We start from the raw sequence: 21,559 nt of genomic DNA, 5'->3' as shown, positions 1-21,559 counted from the left end.
TTTTACGTTATAAAAAGCAGTCAAGAAGCTTCGGTGTCTCTGTATTTTGTCTCAACTTTATTGAGATCTTATGTAATAGACTAACACAAAATAATTAATTGTGAAGTAGAATATATATTTTTTGTCAAATACCCAAACTGTGGTGTCGATATGCGTCTTAGTATGTTTTCTTGTTTTTGTTTTTTGTTTTTTTATATGTCTACCAGTTTTGCACATATTGAAACTTGAATGTTTGACAATCCTGCAAAATTCAGTCAATTTCTAAGTCTAGATTCTAAACTGTGTAAAAATTCTGGGACCTAAAGTAATAATTCATTTTGATCTGAATCACTCTATTGTAGCTACACCATAAGAATTTTTTTCACACTTTAACAGGTTTAATTCCAGGATCAACTTATATTTATGTTATACATCTTCCCATAAGCTGACCCACATTCATTGTTCCCACTGAAGCATCATGATGCTGCTACCACCATGTTTTAAAGTGAGAAAGGTGTGGTCAGGATGATTTCCTCCACACACAGAATTTTGCAAACACTCCAGAAACTTCAATTGTATTATCAGAACTGAGCAGAGCAACTTTTTCTGCATGTTTTTTTTGTGTGTGTGTTTTCAATACTAATAGTTTTTGTGCTGATATTCTTCCACCTTAACTGTGGATGTGCCCCAGCTCCATGTTGCAATATACACTGCTCAAAAAAATAAAGGGAACACTTAAACAACACAATATAACTCCAAGTAAATCAAACTTCTGTGAAATTGTGAAATCAAACTGTCCACTTAGGAAGCAACACTGATTGACAACGCGGACCCTCATCGGGTCAATCAGTGTTGCTTCCTAAGTGGACAGTTTCATTTCACAGAAGTTTGATTTACTTGGAGTTATATTGTGTTGTTTAAGTGTTCCCTTTATTTTTTTTAGCAGTATAGTTGCATGCCACACTTTTTAGTATTTTTCCCTTTCATTTCACAGCTCTGCACATCTTGTGTCAATCCAACACACGAAATCCAGAGAAAATACAATGTTTGTTGTAACATGACAAAATGTGAAAATGTTCAGATCAACTCTGCTACCTGTTTATAGCAACATCCTACTGCTGCTGGTTAGGATCAGCAGGTTGTTACACTACTTTGGTTCATCTGCCAGGCATTTCCCCTCAGGTCCAGCAGTTCGGCTCTGTTTTGACTGCACAAGCTGCGCTCAACGCTTCAAGTGGCAGCTCCACATCACTTCCCCTTTTTTCTTCTTCATGGGCGCACCAGGAACCCACCTCACGCACATCGACATAAATTCCTGGGCCGAGCCCTACAAGTCTGACATCAGATGTGCTAACGACACTCTCCTCTGTTAGTTAATTAGTCATGGAGGACTGCGGGATGAACACGGTGTGACCCTGAACAAGGGCTTGTCTGACTAGCCCTCTGGCCCTCTATTGTTCAATAGAGTCCTGTGTGTCGACTGGAAGAGGGAGCGAGAGGAGGGGTGGGAGCTTCTCCCTACTGACTGCCTCAATTCAGCAGGAAATCAGAGCAGCAGCATCCCCCCTTTTCCCTCTCTCCCTCCCTCCTACACAGGCCCTAGCAACCACGCCACGCCGACAGTTGCCAGGCAACCAGACAATGCCGGAGCCACTGGCTGCGGTGTAAGAGAGAGTTTGTGTTTTGCATGTATACATTTTAGCAAAGGATGGGAAAGGAAACAGTTATGCTATGTGATGAAAAATCTAAAGAGATTAGAGTGGATTAGGTCAAATTAATCGTGTAGGATTTGTGATGAGATGGATGCATTAGCAACATGTCAATTCACTTCTGGGCTAAATGAGGTCAGTGTGAAGTGAAATCACAGAGACTGTCCTTCACATGAAACAGACCGTCTATGATTCCTGGTCCTGTTTTCATTACAGTTGCTGGGAACATATTCTACTGAAATCCAGCAATAAATCAGGCTAATGGTTTTATTTTAAATGGTAATTTATTTTAAAAGTCTTTTTGAATGACAAGAAATATCTCTATTTATAAAAACTTTAAAGTTTTTTATATTTTAAAAAAGGGGGAAAGGCTAACTCCAAAAATATTTCATGTTACTGTAAAGTAATTCATATATATTTGGAATCTTCCTCTGTTTATTTATAAAGCTGTGTTTTTAAAGCCACATGAAGGACTTTGCTCTTCCAATGAAAAATGGAACGAAAAGCTCAACATGCTCTCCCTTCGTTTCAGAGTAAATTAACAGGAATAAAGACTCAATTATTCATGTACATCACCAGCTGCTGTTGCCAGATTTTTATAAATAAATAACTTGCCTTTAAATACCAAATAACATATTGCACCTTTAATCTGCATATTATTCAAACCAAAATATGCAGTCTACTTGCCACATTATCCTATTTAATGTCTATTTAACCTCACTGAGATTAAGCAACCAATTCAATAAATTGCAAACAGAACAGCAGGTGGATCAAAATAACAAAACTGTACATTCAGGGAATGTTCAGACTTTGTTAATTTAGAGTATGAAGCTGCACTGACTAATTTTTCTCTATATTTTATTGCTCACATATATGTGTAAAATAAAGCCATAAGAAATTCCATCTGTGGCTTGGCAAAAGCGATGCAGTATAGGCAGAGCAATGTGAAGGTGCGTTAGTGAGATTTTTTGAATACATGCAAAGTGCTACGTGTGGCTACAAACCAGTGCTTTGCATCAGCCTGAACCCTAAAGTGAAACATAATAGATGCAGCATCATGAAAACCTGTAAGAGGTTGCAAAACATCTGAGAACTGGTTTGAGGTTCAGCTTCCAGGAAGATGACCATCCATTATCTACCTGCTTATCTTTATTGCATAGCAGGAGGAGATGGCACCTGTAGTCATTGGGCGAAAGGTGGGATGCACCCTTGGACTGTGAGGAAGCCAGGATACCTGGAGAGAACCCACACATGCACAGGGAGAACATGCAAATTCCATACACAAAGTGACCAGGGTGGGATTCAAACCCAGAACCTTCTGGGAACATTCTGGGTTTGAATCAGTGCTACCAGCTGCATCACTGTGCAGCCTAACATAAACCCAGACCTATCAAATCCAATCTGTGTAATTTGATGCTCACAGATTCTCCCCATCTAATCTACTTGAATCTGCTAGAGCTTTATTTTTTATTTATTTGTTTCTTTTGCAAAAGACAATGGGACAATATTAGTCTCCAAATGGCCCGGGATCAGGATTGACCCGGGGACAACTGTGCTGAGGACTGTAGCCTCTCTGAATGCACCTGCTCTATCACTGAGCTTTGGAATGCTCCTGTTTTATTTTTATAACCTAAAAACGAAACACGTGCGTTTGAACCTTTAATCCTTTCCGTTCACTTCTATTTTATGTCGATCTATTACATAACAGCTCAATAAAATTCATTGCAGTTTGTGGCGATTAAAGTTTCAGGAATAAGAATACCTTTGAGTTGTTCATTCATTACTCCGAACGCCAGATGGCGCTCTGCTCATACCGGCCCACCAGTTCCATGCACTTTGACTTCGTTCTGTTGTCTCTGATCGGTTCTCATTTGAAGAGGATTTTGCGGGTTAGCTGGATAATGAGAGTCTTCCTCCAAACGGATGGATATTTAGGACTGTCTCATTATCTCAGCGGTGGCAACACTCGCTGTTAAAATTAACCCAACGACTCTGCTGATTAACGTGGCTCTCTTTAATTAATAGTGCGTGTTTAACGTGTTGCTTGGTGTATGGATTTGTTTTGCTACATAGCTAGTTAGCTGCTACCTAATAGCGCTAATTTAAAACATGCAAGACAGTGTAACTCTCGGTTTTGAAAATAAACTTAAATTAGATTATCAACGCGCTGTAATCTCCTCTGTCTGTCATCATGTATCTAAAGTCAGTTCTTCCGAGTAACGGAACAAGGCGCTTCGGAGTTGCCGATCTGAGCTAGCCTGCTAGCATTTAACAGTTCCGACAGCGTGAGGGTTCGGGCTGTGGCGACCAGCTGATCGGCTCCCTGGGTCAGCTGCTTCCAGCATCAATTGTTTGGGACCGGATACGTTTCCAACTACAATGGCTAATGTTACAGACCTGCAGACAAAATACAGCAAGCTGGCGCAGGAGTATTCAAAGGTAAAAAGGAAAAACATTTAAACGTAATTTGCCATGTGATTCAAGTTCAAAAAATGTTGTAATCTGTTTATAGTAATATATACAGGCTCAGAGAAAATAATAATAATATTGTCACAGTGCATGTTTTACAGCAGCAACACATTTCATACCATGTTTTTTGATAACTTGTTTTCTATAATTTGCTTTTAGTTTGCCACAGAGCCAGTCTAAGGGTATATGAGGCCCCCAGGAAAGTACACCAAATAAATCTTGGTGTGGTGACAAGTTGAGCCCAGCAGTCAACCACACCACCATTAATATCTCTTTGAAGTGGTTCATGATTAATATTTCACAGTTACTGTGTGCAAATAATGCAAGCTACTTCAACACAATTGTCTGATAATGTTAAATTACATTTACTCTTTGATTGTTTTCAATGTAGCCTTTAATTTTTTTTTTTTTTTTTACCAATTTTCATTGTGTGTAGGGGTGGGCAATATCTACTTAGATTCATCACAATAAGAACTACTTATTACTTCTTGTTTAGGTAACTGTGTGTCACAGTAATTATGGCAACAAACACAAATACCGGTCTTGGAAAACATTCCCATTTGTAATACACTTCTCTAGTCACATAAAAAAGTGTGATTTATAGCATTAATTTGCACATAGTAACCGCATTTAGTCATATTTTTGAATTTATTAACATTTATTCAGGCTTTCAATGAAAAAACAGTGGAGAAAATTGTCAAAATAACAATCCTGACTATACAAACGGTACTGTTTTATTTTAAACATCACCAATTGGAATTTATTGTGACAGGGATGCATCAAAATTCTTATAAGCAGTTGCAGAGTTTACTTGATCAAAACACAATTTGTTTTGATCCAGAATTATATTCTCACAATCAGTCAAAAAAAAACGGGAGTAATATAAAGTCTTCTGAAAATGAATTTGTGAAATTTAAGCATTTTTATGACAATTTAAAGATTATCAAAATATGCTGAAAAATATTTTGCTGTGAAAAGGTGAAAGTAAATGGCAAAAAAAAAAAAAATGGAAGTAGGAAGGGACAAAATGACAACGGTCAGTTTGCAAAGAGGTGAAGTGGAGCTGATAACTGATGGCACACAAGTAAAAAATGCTCAACTGGATCAGGATAAGTAGTCTGCTCTGAAAGTCTGGTTCAGCATTCATTGTAACAAATGCCAGTATGTATCATTAATTGGTGCAACTCCAGAGTACAGTGGAGTAGATAGAAATTCTATCTACTCCACCATGTTCTCTGTGTAAAGGAATTTGCTCCCCTAAAACATTTAGGAGTATGTAATTTGAACTTCCGCATGTACTTAATTAGCGGTTTGCACGCCCCAATTCCTAAGGTGCACGATATAAAACATTTAAAAAGCTGTGCCTCAGTGAGCTGGAGCTCTGCACGTCTCGTTTGATGTTTTAACTACCCATAATGCATGATGTGTTGAAGACGCCGTAAACACTCCTGATGGTTACATTTGTGATCTGGCGACAGTAAAGCCTGTCTGTCAGTGCGTTCTGTGGAGCATTACTTCAGCCCTTTGTTTCTCTGTCAGCTGACATCACGGGGAGTGCAAGCCGCTTCCTCTTTAGCTCTCATCTCTCCATTAACTAAGCGCCATATCCTGAACCAGGAAGTGCTGACTGTGTAACTGTCAAACATTCATGTTCCCAGTCCAGATTTTAGAATTCAGTAGGTTTGTGTGACTTCTCATTCTGGATAGAAAGAATGAAAAACTTCAAAGAACTGGTAGTAACACACATCATTTTTTTCTGTATTTGTAAATCAGATTCAGATTTTATCTCTGTCCGTGTGTCAATGTTTTTGTTTTTTTGTGTTTGCTCTCAGCTCCGTGCCCAGAACCAAGTGCTGAAGAAGGCAGTTGTAGATGAACAGGCCAACTCTGCCTCTTTAAAGGTACATTACAGATACTGCTATGACCACCGTTTCATCTGCATGTAAAGTGTTTATCATATCTGAAAAATTGTTAAAAAAAAATAAAAAATGCGTCCTCTTTAAGATTTTGCATATCAGTGCAGAAACAAGTTGACAGAATCAATCCAAGGCTAGTTGGAAATAGTTATGGAATTTTCTGGAACCTATTGCTGCACACTGCCTGTCAGCTGGGTGAAAGCAAGTTACTATACTTTTCCCAAACACATTATTTTTGCAAGAGTAGGAATAATTGTTGCTTTTCTGATTGGAATAAAGCAATTTGATCAAATTATGTTTTTTTTATTTTTATTTTATTTATAGTTTCAACAAAACCTTTGTATTTCTAACAAAGGTTTGGCTAGTTAGAAATCTACTGGAAACTCGTGTGTTTTCCTGTTGGAAAGAAGGGAGCAGACCCTTTGAAAAATATATTTTTCTCTCGTAATTTAGTGGAAGGACTGTAAGACTGGGCAGAAACTTTTTTGTTGTCTAATGTCTTCCTTTTTATTGCTTTTTCTTGTTCTTGTGGTTTGTCAGGACCAGCTGAAGCAGAGGGACCAGAGCCTGAGGAAGCAGGAGCAGGAGATGGACAGCCTGAGCTTCAGGAACCAGCAGCTCGCCAAGAGGGTGGAGCTGCTGCAAGAGGAGCTGGCTGCTAGTGAAGGCAGGAGCAAAAAGGGGAAGGTGAGTTTTTACCAACGGAAATGAGTGCTTGGTGAAGGGGAGAGGTTTTTATAACTGCTTAGTGGTCAAAGAAGTATTCATAAAACGATATAGACCTAAGGTTTATTGAGGAACATTTTAGGTTAATTGTTTAGAAACCTGACCAGTTGCTGTTTTCCTTCCAGGCTAAAGGAGACTCTCCACTGCAGCCAGGCCTGCAGACACAAAGTGTTTTCAATGAAGATCTGCAAAAAAAGATAGAAGAGAATGAGCGTCTTCACATACAGGCAGGCATCTATACTTTGTATAATTTCTTACTCTGGAAGTATGTCTGATGACCTCTGGCCTTGCCTCTTCTCCACACCTATTAGTTCTACGAAGCCGACGAGCAGCACAGGAAGAAGGAGGCCGAGCTGAGGTCCCGGCTGCAGAAGCTGGAAGGAGAGGCAGAGGAACACCGGGGTGTTGTTGATGGACTCGCAACAAAGTATGTGGAAACCATCGAGCGCCTGCAGGGTGACAAAGCTCGTTTAGAGGTGAGAACCAGATTTCATCGGAGACGGATCAGTTTTTAGATAAAAAAAACAACAACAAAAAAAAACACATATTAAATGTATTTTTATATTTTCCAACAGCTGAAAACACAAACTTTGGAGAGGGAGGCGAAAGACTGTCGAATGCGAACAGAAGAGTGGTATGGAAATAATTAGTTTTGACATTATGGGGACAGATTTCATAAGTTTTGCATGTTTAGAGGTCAGTAGTGTCTTTACAAATGACCTTGATTTGCCCGGGTGCTTTATAATATGTGAGAAAACTTGGTTGTGATAGGAAATAAGTTCTCCATTGCTGTATTATAATATTGCTTTGTTATCCATTGTAATTCAGGAGCAGTCTCAAGAAAGAATAAACCCAGAAGTATTGAGCGCAAACTGCGCTGTATTAAATTTCTTGGAGAAGGCCGTAGAGAACGGTTGTTAAACACACAGACTGTTTTTTAATCATGTTTTCGGTGTGTGTCTGCAGCCAGCAGCAGTTACGGCGCTGCCAGTCGGAGCTGAGCAGGCAGGTGAAGCAAAGCAGCAGCGTCATTCAGGAGAAAGTGCCCTTTAACGACACCAGTAAGTGACTGGGATTGTCTCTGAGCAGACGCCAATTTAAAAGCATTTATGCCTCAGAATTTTCCAGGCACGACTGTCAGATTACGTTCTGGTTCTTAATGATGCGTCTCCATGTTGATTCATCACGGTTGGACGATTATGCAGCAAACGACTTCAAGCTTTGAGTGCACAAGTTTAAACTCATTGTGTTTATATTCTTAACATGTAGTCACACATTTCATGCAGTCGTCAACATGGTGTTGGTATAACTCTGACTGCAGATGTGGCGGCTCTAATTCACAGAATTAGTAGAGCTTATTTAATATGCTATTTAACATGGTTGGTTTTCTGTCCAGACATTTCAGGTCAGGTCCGTAGGAGAATCTGAAACATTTCCCAAAAATGAATTTTGATGTGTGTTTAGGAGAAATCAAACTCTTATCGAGTTTCAAACCAGCGACACCCAACATGTTGTGTTGAGTTTAAAGAAATGTGGTTAGAATCATCAGAAATGGTTAAGAAACCACTGAATAGTTAAGATTACCACGAGCTGGAAACTTCTGCAGCAGTTGTGTTACTAATAAAGCATGGGCTTAGACGGTGCGGCCAGTTATCAACGACAGCATCATGTAAAACTGAAACCTGCAGCTAGACAGGCCAAACACCTTCTGGTGTAAAGTTTTGATGGTCAGAGGAGAAAATGGCAAAAACTAGCCTGGAGGAGTCTAGATTACACTTTCAAACCTAGTTATATACTCCCTGTGTTGTCAGGCATGGTGGTGGAAGTATCATGCTTTAGGGCCTGTTTCAGTGACCGTGGTAACGGTGAGCTGTACAAGTCGATTCCTCGGATTAACCGCAAACAACAACATGATTGAACCTGGGAGACTACTGGGTGCTCCAAATGGATAATGATCCTAAAGCTGGTTTTAAATAGATAACATTAATCACCTGGAATGACCCTTGACCTTAACTGTGCTAAAACGTGTGAACTATCCTTAAAAACCTTACCAAGTGGCTCCTGATGGTAGCAGGAAGTATCTTTTCTCTGCAACTTGCTAAAGAGAAAAGATATTTATGCAGTTTCACTGGGAGTGTACATTTGATGGATTGTTTATGTTTATATTTGTTTTATTATACATATTATGTGTTTTTACTTGTTAACCTCCCAAAAAGAAAGACTCAAATAGATAGTTAAAGGACCCAAATGAGTGTAAACATTTGATTAAAACTCCTGTTCAGCAGAAAGCTCATATTTGTGTTTAAAGCTTTACAATATTGTTTTGTTGATGCATTTTGTTGCTGTGATTTGATCAAACTTCTTTTATTCTGCAGAATTTAGCGACTATAACAGCCTAAATGTGCCATCACACAACCGACGGCACCAGGTGAGTGAGAAACAAGTTCGTAGCTGTTTAGTTACTGGAAAACTGCTCTGTTGCAGAGATTACACTAAATTGCACAGTAATTAAAGGAGCTTTGCCTTTGTTTGGATGCAGCTTAAGGCTCGGGACGTAACAAGTCAAGCCCTGAGCTTCATCCAGGACCTGGTGGCTGCTCTGCTGAACTTCCACACCTACACTGAGCAGCGGGTCCACATCTACCCCCTGGACTCATCCATCGAACCCATTTCTCCTCTGAACCAGAAGGTGGGGCCGTCGCACACAGACACATCCAGCAGCTTGGAGACGACTCTTCAATTTGGTTCTGTAGAAGGACTGTGAATTATTGTGCAATTTAAGAAGTAGAGTTCTTGTCTCGCCACAGTTTTCTCAGTATCTCCATGAGAATGCTGCCTATGTGCGCCCCCTGGAGGACAGCTTTCTGCAATTGTACCAAAGCATCACAGAGGACACCGTCACAGTGCTGGTGAGGCTCTGACTGAACGTTTTATATGTTCAATAAAAAAAACAAAACAATAACTCTAAATTACATTACATGTTGAAATTAAGGAGACTGTTGTCATGCTGAGGAATTTCGCTGAGAATTTCTCCTCCTACACACACTTCCTGCTGAAGATTCTTCCCTACCAACTGAAAAGGTCAGCGCTGTGTTTGAAAGAAAGCATGCTGGGAAGTGGAGGAGGCTGTACTGATAGCATTGTCTGCTCTGGATTTTTTATAATAATAATTTTTTATTTTTTTCAGTTTGGATGAAGAGTGTGAAGCTCCTCTTTGCACTGCTGCCCTGATGGCAAAAAACCGGGAGTTACAGAGTGACATGAAGAAAGTTACCACCGTGTTTGAGAAGATGCAGAACTACATCAACCTCTTGGCCTTACCCAGTAAGTTAACTTGCAACAGCTCGGCTCTTTTTTTTGTTGTTTTGTTTTTATTACTCAGGATTGTTACTGAATTAAGGATTCAGAACTTCTTTTGGTCAATTTGTCATTTTATTACAATTTTTTTTTTTATTGCAAAATGTGGACAAATGTGCAGTGATACGTTTAGTGATGTGAAAAGATTAGCACACTACATTAAATATTCATTCCTTGCAAAATAAATCCTCAGATTGACGACTAATCCATTTTTCATCTCAAGAAAAACAAAATGATTTAATTAACCTGTTCAGTAAAAATATGAGCTCTAGATGAAAAAAAAAAAGTTGATACACTCTACATCCTAATAGCTACTGCAGTGCATCTGCTTCTGGGAAGCTGCCTGCTTTTAATTACATTTTACTGAAAATTTTAGAATCTCCTCCACTCATTTAGTTCTTGTTACATTTATTGAATTTATTTATCTCTGTTGTTAGTAAATAACCAGATGTTTAAATATGTTAGAATGACACACAGGCTTTAATTGCAATATGTTATGTTCTCTCTCTCTTTTTTTTTTTTTTTTTTTTATACTTTTGATAATAATAATAATAAAATGAACATGAAACGCAGGTTCTGATCGAGCAGAGCCGGTTGCAGGTGTTAATATGTTGTGCTTGTTTAACAAACGCGCGGCGTGTGCCTCAGGTGTTCGGCAGGACGCCATGCCACAGAGCAGCACCTCAGCTGTCTTCACCCAGCTGGCAGCTAGCCTGCACAGCCTTCATGATGCCATTAAAGGTGAGCAGCACCTTTAGCCGCTTTTGACCCGCGGCCTTTCTCGCAGAATTTCTTTTGTGCGTCGACTCAACATCAAGCTGTTCAGTGTTTATGAAGGAAACGCCAGCCTGTCTTCGATGTGTCTTCGTCGCTGTTTGTGTACAGGGCCAATATAGACATTAGTTATCTTCAGTGTTACAGTAGGGACCGTGACACCATTTGCATGCCAATCAAAGGAGAATAAATTTGTCATATTTACCAGTCGATGCTTTTGTAAGTTTCCTTTGGACCTTTTGGTCCAAATACAAAAGTGTAACTGTGTGTTACACGTCATCAGAACTCACTACTATGCACTAATTCTTAGTGGAGATTAGCACCTGGGTGATCTTTTGGTTTCTCTAATTAAATCACAGTGAAACCAATTTGCTTATTTTTTTTCCCCCCTGAAATGACAATATCCTGTGGAAACCTGAAAATTTATATACAAATCCAGATGTCATCATTGATAAACTAAATATCTGTGTAAAAAGTCTGTTGTTCAGTCTAAGAATATTTATCTACAACATTTTTTATCATCTCACTTCTCACGTACTTTCTCCGGCTACCAGTCCAGCTTAGAATTGAACAGAAAATCTGATCTAAGTGATAAATAAGTTGACCCCCCACCTACATTATTGATCTGGTAACGCCATACTTTAGACCCCTACCGTCTTTTGATCGAGTTTTCAGTGTGGACCGATGAAATCAGAAGTCCTCAAATCTGTGTAACGCTCTCCCTGTTTAGATGGCTCACTTTTTTAAAGTGTTTTCTCTGTGATTCGTGTTTGAGACTGCTCTGCTTATTGTCCCATTGTTGCATTTAATCTCTGCTGTGTTTTGAATTGGATATAAAGCATTTTTCTACCTTGCGTTTTGGAAATTCAGGCTTTAATTTTGGTCATCAATGGTATGAATGCCTCACCTGCTGTTTTTGCTTCTCCAGAGATGTCAAAACATTATAACCAGAAGGCAAGCATAGAGCAGGAGCTCCCCACTGTCACGCAGAAGCTCTGCACCACCACAGAGTGCCTCCTCGGGTCGCTGGGCTCGTTGACCAGCGTCACCGGCAAGGTATGGCCACCAGGGGGCAGGCAGCAGTCGGGTTTCTGGCGTCTAACCTCCCTTGCTGAGCAACATGTCTGATTTGTTCACTGTAATGCTTTTTTTTTTTTTTTACTTCACTGCAATAGGATCACAGTTGTAAAATGGCACTAATGTGTTAACAAATAACAGGAGGACTCAGCTGGGCAGTGGTTAGAATTTAGGAAGATAACGCCCAATTCACAGTTTGCACAGCTGCTCTCTGGTCAGATTAATGGGATAAATGATTTCTCTCTGCGATCCAACTGGGTGGCAGCATCTGCTAACGTGCAAGCATGAGATTTGCTTCTGCAACCTGAAGGCAACTGTGAAAGACGCCTGATTGCTCAGAATGTTTATTTTCCAGAATAACGGAGGAATCATCACCATTCAGTTTCTTCACGTTGCTTAATATTGCTGTCAACAGAATGAGAATCAGATTTATAAGACAGCTGTAAAAGGTTGAGTTCGCAATGAAGTTTTGCATTGGATAAAAGAACTGAGAACTGATTTGACAAATGTAGCCATTCTGCGTTAAATAAAGTGATTCTTAAGATCGTAATTATTGTTCACAGATTGCCACTTTCTTCAGCAACAACTTGGACTTCTTCACGTCTCCAGGCTACAGTCCGAGAGGATGCGCAGTGAGCCTCAACCCGCTGCAGGCAGAGAGCATGCTGGCCAACAAAAAGAAAGCAGCTGCCTACATCGACGCCATCAAAACGGTTAGGCATCAATATTGCTGGTGTTAAAGATTTTTTTTTTCTCCTTATTTTTGTATCATAATTTGTTTTCAGAGGGTGTCTGTGCATCCTTAAGAAGTCTTCACAGGTCTTTTGTTAGTGCAGTACTGTTTAATATTGTATGTAGATTTTATTTCCCTCACTGAGTTTTTCTGTCAGGCTAAAGTTGTGCGCAGACATCTTCATTACTTTCTGTGACTTCATCTGGTTGAGGTTTCTGGTAACTAACTGTTAATATACCCTTGTTAAGATTTGTTTTTTTGTTGTTGTTTTATTGCCGGTGCAAATTTAACTTCGCCAGGTGGCTGGACGACATTTGTTTTCAGATCCTGGCATTGTGTGGGATAAAGCAGCAGAGATTCATCATATGGAGAGTGAGAAGAACAAAGCTGCTGCCAGGAGCCACAAACACACCAGAAATGTCACAGTTTTTGTTGCTTTGCTTGATTGTAGCACAGCAGGATTCCCAATCATCCCCTATATTTATAGTTTTTTTTCTGTCTTAAATTTCATTCATAGTGGGATTAAAAAGGTCTTTAAATTTGACTTGCTGAAGCCTGCAGATGTACCGATTTATATTTTAAGGTTTATAACAATTTTATTTTAGCACAAGTTTTATTTACATGCGTTTGTTTGTTTTTTTGTGTGTTTTTGTTCAGGCGAGGCCACAGTCGGTTCCTTACAGGGAAGCCCTGTCAAACCGTCGGGTTCTCACCAGCTCCACTGAGAGCAGAGAGGGTCTCACTCAGCAGGTGAAACACAGAGATAAAACTGATTTCTACAGATATCTGTGAGAAGAGTTTACATATTAATAAGAGCTATAATATTCCATTTAACTGAGCTGTGTTTAGGTCACCTGTTAGCATTGAATTCAGGGTTAAAAGTTACCAACATGCAGCCATGTTCATCTGTGTCTCTGGTAACGAGAATGAAAATGTGAAGTTGAAATTGTTAAAACATTGTTTTAAGACATGTCGAAATGGTAATAATTCAAATACTTAATGTTTTGCAATATGTCATGTGAAACGTGAGGAGTTGCTCTTTAGGGACGGGGTGTGAAATGTCGAGAGCCTGGCTGTGTGTCTGCAATCAGTCCTTGGAAAAAGTGTGTTTTTTTTGTTGTTTTTTTTTTGTTCGTTCTCTCCTCATCAGAAACAGTTCTGTTACGTTTCCTCATTTCTTCATGAACACTTGCCGTCCTTTCGCTTCTCCAAACCTCTGTTTCCCCACGAGCGTCACCGTCCTCTCATCACCCCCGTCGTTTCGGTGCAGGTGCAGCAGAGCCAGGAGAAGATCACCCGGCTGGAGCAGGAGAAGGAGCACTGGCTCCTGGAGGCCCAGCTGGGGAAAGTGCGGCTGGAGAAGGAGAACCAGCGCATAGCCGACCTGGAAGCGCAGCTGGCAGCGGCTCTGGGGGGAAGTCAGAGCTCCCAGACAGCCGCAGACGGCCGGCTCACACAGAGCCACGAGGAAGCCGAGACGGCGCAGAAAGCCGCAGGGAAAGAGACGACTCTCTGCACCAGCCTGGTACCGTCACTGTTCAAGCTGCTGTTTGTTTTTCGTTTGTAGGGAAAGTTTTTTTTTTTTTGCCCTTGGCAGCATATCTGATTAGCTTCAACAAAGGGAGTATTATCACTCTTTTCTTTCAGCTCCCACTAAGCAAGTTTTAGCTTTAAAAGGAAAAAAAAAACTCACTCTTTCATTGTGCTGATGTGGCAGAAAAAAGTTTTATTTTTTTAATGTGAGTCAGAACAAAGTTCATGGTGAAGTCACGAATCACAGCTGTTTGTTTTTCCAAGTCTACTTTGAATTTAGCTATTTTTGCCATCCCATCTCCCCACACAGGCCCGTCGCTGTCTGATGCCGTCTTTTTAACACATCAACACTGATGAAACTCCCATTTATTTATCTGTTTCATCTCCAGGTCGGCATGTTGTGCACAACACCTACAAATGAGCACGTAAGTCATACCATGATTAACCAAATGGCTCCACATGAAAACAGAAACGATCATTATTTATTCGGGCTTAGTAAAAAAAGAAAAGTCTCATTCTGCTGTTGTCGTCTGTGTCGCAGGTGGGAGACGAAGAGTCTCGTGAACAGCTGATAAAGACTCACTATATGACGAGAGTGGGAGAGCTCACCACCCAGCTCCAGGTTTCAGACAGCAAAGCTGTTCACTTTCACTCAGAGGTGAGGACTGCATCCTGTCTGACAGGAGGAAGGGTTTACAAGCAGCGCTTTGCAAAACTATTGACTTCATTAACTTTTCCAAACCTGTTGAATAAGAAAAGTGTCCCATGCATTCTTATTTAAACCCCCAGTTACTTTAATACAAAGACATGCATTCCAGTGCAACCAATTCCTGAGAATTGATTTTACCAGTAAACGGAGGCCACCTGCATGTAATCAAACCTCAGCCTAAGTCCAGCTGTTCACACACTAGGTCTTGATGCTCAGTTCAGATTTTCTTTTAGTGAAATTAGATTTTTTTTTTCTTTTTCCTCTTTATTGCATAACACAAACGCAATCTGTGTGAATGATTTGCGACCCGCACGCGCAGAAGAACGATGACGTCACACAGCAGCGCATTGTTTACCAATCGATTTCAAAGTTTATTCACCAATGAGTGCTGACAACATTATTATAAAGTTATAGCAAGATGAAGGAAGATGATAAAAAGAAAGCACAACTAATAGCAGTGGTGTTTTGTGAAACGTTGAATGCAACTTCTAAGTCTGTTCTGATGTGTAGTCAGAGCCAGGAGTGTTCTGATTGTGATCTGATGCGCTTCAGTGAAACAGACTTGTTTCATAATTTCAGAATTATAAATTCTTCTTTCAGCCATTGTTTACATCTGGTCTGGCTTCTTCTGGTTCAGAATTACAATTTATGCCTCATGGAAGCGATATAGAAGTCGCGTAAAACGTGGCATGACCGTTCAGACTGCAGATGCTTTCGATTCCCATTTAGTTCCACATATGGAAGTGACTCGGATTGGATTTTTTTTTTTCTGGGTGAAAAGATCAGATATGGGTCAGATTATGGGGAAAAGCTTTAGGGAACAAACTGCATCATGATGCACAACGCAAATCTGACCTTGATTGAAGAGTGGCAAGCGAGAAAGTTAGGTGTGCAAGAGAAGATGTTCTGATCCGAGACCAAAATTGAACTTTCTGTCCGATTTGAGGAGAAGATGGATGGAGCTTTGCTGGAACAAAACCTATTAGAGGCTCCAGAAAACCTGAGAATCAGGAGACTCACCTTCCAGCAGGACAAAAACATGCAGCTGAGATCCAAACATATCCATGTGTTGGAGCACTTCAGTCAAAATCCAGACCTGAATCTAATTAAGAATCCGTGGCAAGACCTGAAAGTTGCTTTTCACCAAAGCTTTTCATGCCGTCTTGATGAACTTGAGCTATTTTGAAAAGAACAGGTAAAGATTTCTAACTCTGCATTTAAGATTTTAATTTGTTATTTATAAAAAACAACTTGTGCTTTTTTATTTTCTATCGTTTATACCTTGCGTCTAACCATCACTCGCATTTATTTTTCTTTTAATTAAGTTGTTAAGGTTATCATTAGGCTTTGTAAATTTATAATTTTTTTTCTGAAAGTTGGATCTCTTAAGCATCTTTTATTGAGGTGTTTATGTTTGCTTGGGGTACGGCAGATGTTCACTTTGTTGTTCCTGCCTTTTAGTGCCGAGCCTTGGCAAAGAGATTAACCATCGCAGAGAAAGCACGGGAGACTCTGAGCGAAGAGGTCAAACTGGCTAACGAGAACATCACTCGGCTGCAGGTAAAACACAAACCAGCATCTTCTCTGTATGCACGCATGGATCTCTTTCCAAATCAGAATACACGCCAACACTAACCGGTCTCACGCAGGACGAGCTGACTACGACTAAGAGGAGCTACGAGGACCAGCTCAGCATGATGAGCGACCATTTATGCAGCATGAATGAGACGTTGAGCAAGCAGCGAGAGGAGATCGACATGCTCAAGCTGGGTGGCAAGGTACTGCGTCGAGAAGGGTTTTGGTTACAAACCGTTTTAAAGGCCGGGTCAGGATCAGGTGGCGGTTTAAATGTGACTTTGTGAGGTCTACAGTCAGGAGGTGAGCCGAGAGGTCATCTGTGGTTTGTCTGGCTCCTACTGGCGTTTTATGTAGGGCGCACCCGCTGGAGTCGTCTGAAAAAGTCATTAAGCCGAAGCCGACAGTAAAAGAGAGGCCTGTTCCCGAGCGTGCATGTTCTTGCTTGTATGCGCACTCATCGCTGCACGTCGGGAAGTCACAGGTCAAAACATGTTGTTCTTTGAAGGTAGCCATTTTCTGCTGGAACTTTACAAGCTAGCGTCTGCATGTTTGGATTTCTAAAGAATCTCTAAAAGTGAGCGCCAGCTGCCTGCTGCACTTAAATGCAACACCAAACTTTGTTTTTTATGCCAATCTCTGATATTACAGTGAACAAAACAGCTCAGATTTGACCTTTCACATATTTTAACTGGTCACTTTGAAATATTCTTGCTGGACCTTTTACATCAAGTCACAACAACATCCCAAGCAACTAGTTTCCCTAAATCTTCCCAGTATATGTTTTTATCAAATAGAATGACTAGAACCTTAGAAATGAAAACAGTCATGATGTGGTATTTAGTCTATAGTGATAATTGGTTGACATGTTTGGTTTCTCCTATAGATAAAAAATGCTGTGAGAGGAAATAGTAGTTTTTATTTTTCCACGTTTATCTAATGTGCCTACAGCAGCTCCTCCTATTGGCTAATCATTCCTTTGTGACGATTCCTTTCCGTAAATTGGTTGGTTTAGAGAGCTTTGCTGTGTTAACAGGTGCAGAACCGGCACTCGTCACCTGGTCAGACCCAGATGCAATACAGTCGAAACCACAAGTTTGCATACACTGAATAAAAAAAACACATGCACCATTTTTTTTCTCACCTTCTGAAGTTAAATCAAAATCAAGTTGCTCTTGTTTATGATCAGGTAGAATTACCAAGATTATTTCTATTTGGTAATTCCACAATGATGAGAGAATAAGCATGTCAGAGATGTGTTTGTATATTAATGCTTTTAAAATCAGAAGTGTACATACATTTCCTCAGGTTTTGATAGCTTTCTTTATGTTCAAATAGTTCCACTTTAGTTTCATCACATCACAGCATATTTGTCCAAACAGGAAAACATTTGTTTGTGTGGACATTTGTAACGGCAATCTGTTTTTTAATGCTTCATTAAAATGCAAAATACAATACCAATTAACTCACATGTGTCAATAAACTTATCAGAAGTTTCCTTGAGGCTTTCGCTCATTGCTTAAAGAGACAGCGATCATCCTGATATAGATTTCTGATTTTGAAGATGTTAATAAATATCTTGACATATTCTCCCTCTTTAATTCTAACTGACCTGAAGCAGGAGAAGTTTGGTCTTATTTAACTTTAGAATGAGCAGAAACAAAAAGGTACAATTCTCTATCAAAGTTGGTCCTGTCTTCTGTTTTTATTTCTTTCTCCTTCCATCGTTAAACTCATTAAAACAAAACAAAAAGTAAAAAATTTAAAGTCATTTGCTCCGAAATAAATGTGAGCTCTTCAATCAGTTTAAATGTTTTTAATTAACTTTTAATTCCCTGGCCATAAACTTCCCTGAAGTAGCAGCTTTAGATATTGGTATTGTGGCTCATTGATGTAAAAGTTTCTCAAAGTGTAACTTTACCTGCTTCCAAAGTGTGTGGAGTGGGACAAAGACCTGGTGAGGTGGAAACTTTATTGACTCTGGAAGTTTAAAGAAACCAACTTATTAACAGGCCAGTGGGATAAAACACTTCAAAAATGTATTTTGTTTTTTTCTGAATTGTTTCTCAAGCAAGTTTTGTATGTATTATGAGTAAAGTATAAAAGTGTGGACACATTATGCACAGTGTGAGAGTTGTAAGAAACTTTGTTCACCACGGCTGGCTGAAGTTGTCTGATTTGGCACTTCAGTAAAGGGCTATTTCACAGTTTTTAAAGGAATTAATTCAATAATCTTTAACTCGGTGGACTAGATCAAGTTTAACTTGTTTATTTTACACTACACCATTTGGAATTCATAGTTTTTTTTGTTTTGTTTTTTTTCTATTTTTGTTTTTAGGCGAATGCGAAAAAGAACAAGAGTCGTTAGAGCTGCTTTCAAACCGTCAACATGTGCGGAGGATTTCCACGCTGCAGAACCTCTTGGTACCGACGCAGTCTCTGGACCTTCAGGATCACTGCGAGTTCAGAGACTCGAACACGTTTGATAAAAGCTTTGTTTTTCTGTTTTCTTGTCACGTCACCTTTTTAATGATTATGATTATCTGGAAATGGTTTGGCTGGCCTCTCGGGTCAAAGAGGATAGAAAAACGGCTGAAGTGGAAGTTTTTTAATGCTCACCGAAGTCAAGACTTGAAGACCAAACCCTGTTAATGTGTGTAATTTTCTGACTAAGTGTGTGTCTGAGTGTGAGGGAGAAAATTGAACTGTGCACCCATTGCTGCTTCTCTTTAAGTAGGTGAACGGAGTAAACGTTGGTGTGGTCGTGCGTTTGCAGGGTGTTGCCTCCTGAAGCGACTCTTGACACCACGCTTTGCAACGTGAGAGTATTGTTTTACAATGAAATGGCTAAATCTTTTTGGATTTGAGATTATCTGTGCAGGTGGTAACTGTGTAAATCTGCCCCATCTGATACATGGATAATGTAACAAACTGTTGAGTATGATCAAATAGCTTACAAAGATGCACTTGAATTCATTGCCCTTTCCGGAAACGTTTTCATTTTCAGTCCTCTGGAAGTGGATGGAAGAAAAGGCTTTCAGCACTGATGAGCTCTGTTTACCTGAGCAGGTAAACAGAGAAGTTGTCTGAGTCTTAAGAAGTTGATTGGTAACAATAGTTTTTTTGTTGTTTTTTGTTTATCATCACCAAAGGAAATGTGGATGCATACTTTAAAGCTCCTTACATTAATCTAAGATGTAAGAATAAAAGGAGTTCATGTGAATTCATCTGAAATCATGATGTAATTAAATGTTTCTTAAAATTATGTATACAAAAATATGCATTTATTCAGAAGTTACAAATCTTTATTTTACCCAGATTTTTATTTTATACAGATTCTGCAGCTGTTTTTTTTTTTTTTTGTTGTTGTTTTTTTAAAAATATTATTATTTCAGTAGCTGTCTATGTAACTGGGAAGAGTCATTAACAGATTGAACCACAAAGATTATGGAAATTGTGACTCGTGACAGACTTTTCTATGTGAAACAAATAAAGAAGCGTTGCTCCAGAGCCGTTCATTCAAGACTGAAATTTGAACACAGAGATTTGAAAACACCCTTTAAACCCACAGGAGAAAACAAATCTGTATTTCACAGTGTAACATGTTAAAAGGCACATATGTGAATTAAAATAAAAACCTTGCTCAATACTGAAGAGTGTCAGATTCACCTGGTTATTGAGGTTGTTTTTATTTTGGCGTGTTTTTTTTTTTTTGTTTTTTTTAACTCGCCTGACACGTTTCATGTCTGGCAAATGGAGGAGACCGGGTCTGTGAGTAGTCTGTAATTTAAAACACAAAAACAGCCTGGAACACCCTAACCACTAGGAGCTGAGGCAGTACTGTGTAAGAGCAGGGGGAACACTCGTTTTTAATGTCGTCACTTGTTTTTGAAAGGTGAAAGAGTCATTTGGACCTCTTAGGAATATGCTAATTTTGGAAATTTGTTGACATCCGAGGTCAAAGTGGATAAATAACCAATAACAACCACTTGTTTTAAGTTGATGGTGTAATAAAAATGGTCAAATAAAATGTACAGTATATGTATTTTTATTGCTACCAGGAAGTAAAAAACAAACAAAAAAATTTAAAAAGTAACTATTAGTGTATTCTTGAACTTATGCTTTTTGGTTAACGTTTTTTTGGGAGTTGAGCAAAAACAGCAGTACCATATAATAATTATACATGGTTTCAAATGTTTCTGCAAATCAGAAAATAAAAACCAAAATGGTATTCAGCCTGCATGAATCAAATATGCCAATAGTATTTTTCAAGTTTCTCAGCTGGTTTGAACTTTGACTACACAATCAAAGAATAATGGCAAATGTGAGAATAATGGCCACATTTGATTTAAATTATTTAAGCATAGCCCTGGGTGTATGTTGAGGGTTTGTTTTGCTTGAACATGAATCTCCACCCCAGTTCCAAGTCGTAAGAGATTTTCTTCCTGTTTTGGCATATATTTAGCTCCATCCATCCTACTGTCAGCTATCATCAGATTACCCTGTCACTGTTAAAGTAGAACAACCCTGCAACATGTGACTGCCACCACCATGTTTCATAATGTGGATGAAAGTGTGAGATTCAGTTTGGGTTTCCTTATAGTTTTACGTGATGGTTAAAAGATTCAGCTTCAGTATCACCAATAAAGTGGTTTCTGAAGGTTTATGTGTAATGGAGTGAGTGTCATTTTTCCCCTTTTAATTGTTAACTTAGAGATTATGAGCTATTTAGGCTTTATGGCAAGCATTTTAATGAAATATACTAAAGTTTGTGGTTGTAAAGGGACAGAAAATGAAAAAGTTATGGGGTGTGAATACCTTTTCGAGGTAAACTAAGCGGGCTCTTGCTGTTTTTGAATTGTGGGACATGCAGACACCCGCTGTATCATCACTAGCGTGACTCACCAAAAGTATAAGTGGAGAGCAGAGACTCATAAAGACCAGAGTTAAAAATATAGCAAAACCTAAACCAAAAATAGTCTAACCAAAATCTGGTCTGCTG

The 21,559-nt window shown here is 39.3% G+C and overlaps 1 protein-coding gene across 2 annotated transcripts; it reads left to right on the top strand.

Annotated features, from left to right (window-relative positions):
• Positions 1–3,528: 3,528 nt before the first annotated feature.
• Positions 3,529–19,063, top strand: ppp1r21 (protein phosphatase 1, regulatory subunit 21). Of its 2 annotated transcripts, none has more exons than XM_008429916.2 (22): positions 3,529–4,127; positions 5,990–6,058; positions 6,614–6,760; positions 6,925–7,026; positions 7,111–7,275; positions 7,375–7,433; positions 7,766–7,860; positions 9,175–9,227; positions 9,339–9,488; positions 9,607–9,708; positions 9,792–9,880; positions 9,987–10,123; positions 10,805–10,897; positions 11,859–11,986; positions 12,571–12,720; positions 13,398–13,490; positions 14,011–14,265; positions 14,663–14,698; positions 14,815–14,931; positions 16,444–16,542; positions 16,632–16,760; positions 18,896–19,063. In XM_008429916.2, the coding sequence occupies exons 1-22, from the start codon at positions 4,068–4,070 to the stop codon at positions 18,923–18,925; spliced, it is 2,358 nt and encodes a 785-aa protein (XP_008428138.1). In that variant the 5' UTR covers positions 3,529–4,067; the 3' UTR covers positions 18,926–19,063. The 2 variants fall into 2 exon arrangements, with proteins under 2 accessions (XP_008428138.1, XP_008428136.1); XM_008429914.2 differs by having other exon boundaries at positions 10,730–10,897.
• Positions 19,064–21,559: the final 2,496 nt, after the last annotated feature.

Source organism: Poecilia reticulata, linkage group LG15, assembly GCF_000633615.1.
Source record: "Poecilia reticulata strain Guanapo linkage group LG15, Guppy_female_1.0+MT, whole genome shotgun sequence".
Classification (NCBI taxonomy): Eukaryota; Metazoa; Chordata; class Actinopteri; order Cyprinodontiformes; family Poeciliidae; genus Poecilia; species Poecilia reticulata.
Note: the sequence above shows the minus strand (reverse complement) of the source record. Positions and strands in the feature narration are given on the sequence as shown.

Bases quoted from the DNA above. Each gene is read 5' to 3' on its own strand.
- ppp1r21 (XM_008429914.2), top strand. From the start codon at position 4,068: ATGGCTAATGTTACAGACCTGCAGACAAAATACAGCAAGCTGGCGCAG. The intron at 9,228-9,338 runs GTGAGTGAGAAA...GTTTGGATGCAG, and splicing joins CACACAACCGACGGCACCAG to CTTAAGGCTCGGGACGTAAC. The intron at 16,761-18,895 runs GTACTGCGTCGA...TTTTGTTTTTAG, and splicing joins TGCTCAAGCTGGGTGGCAAG to GCGAATGCGAAAAAGAACAA.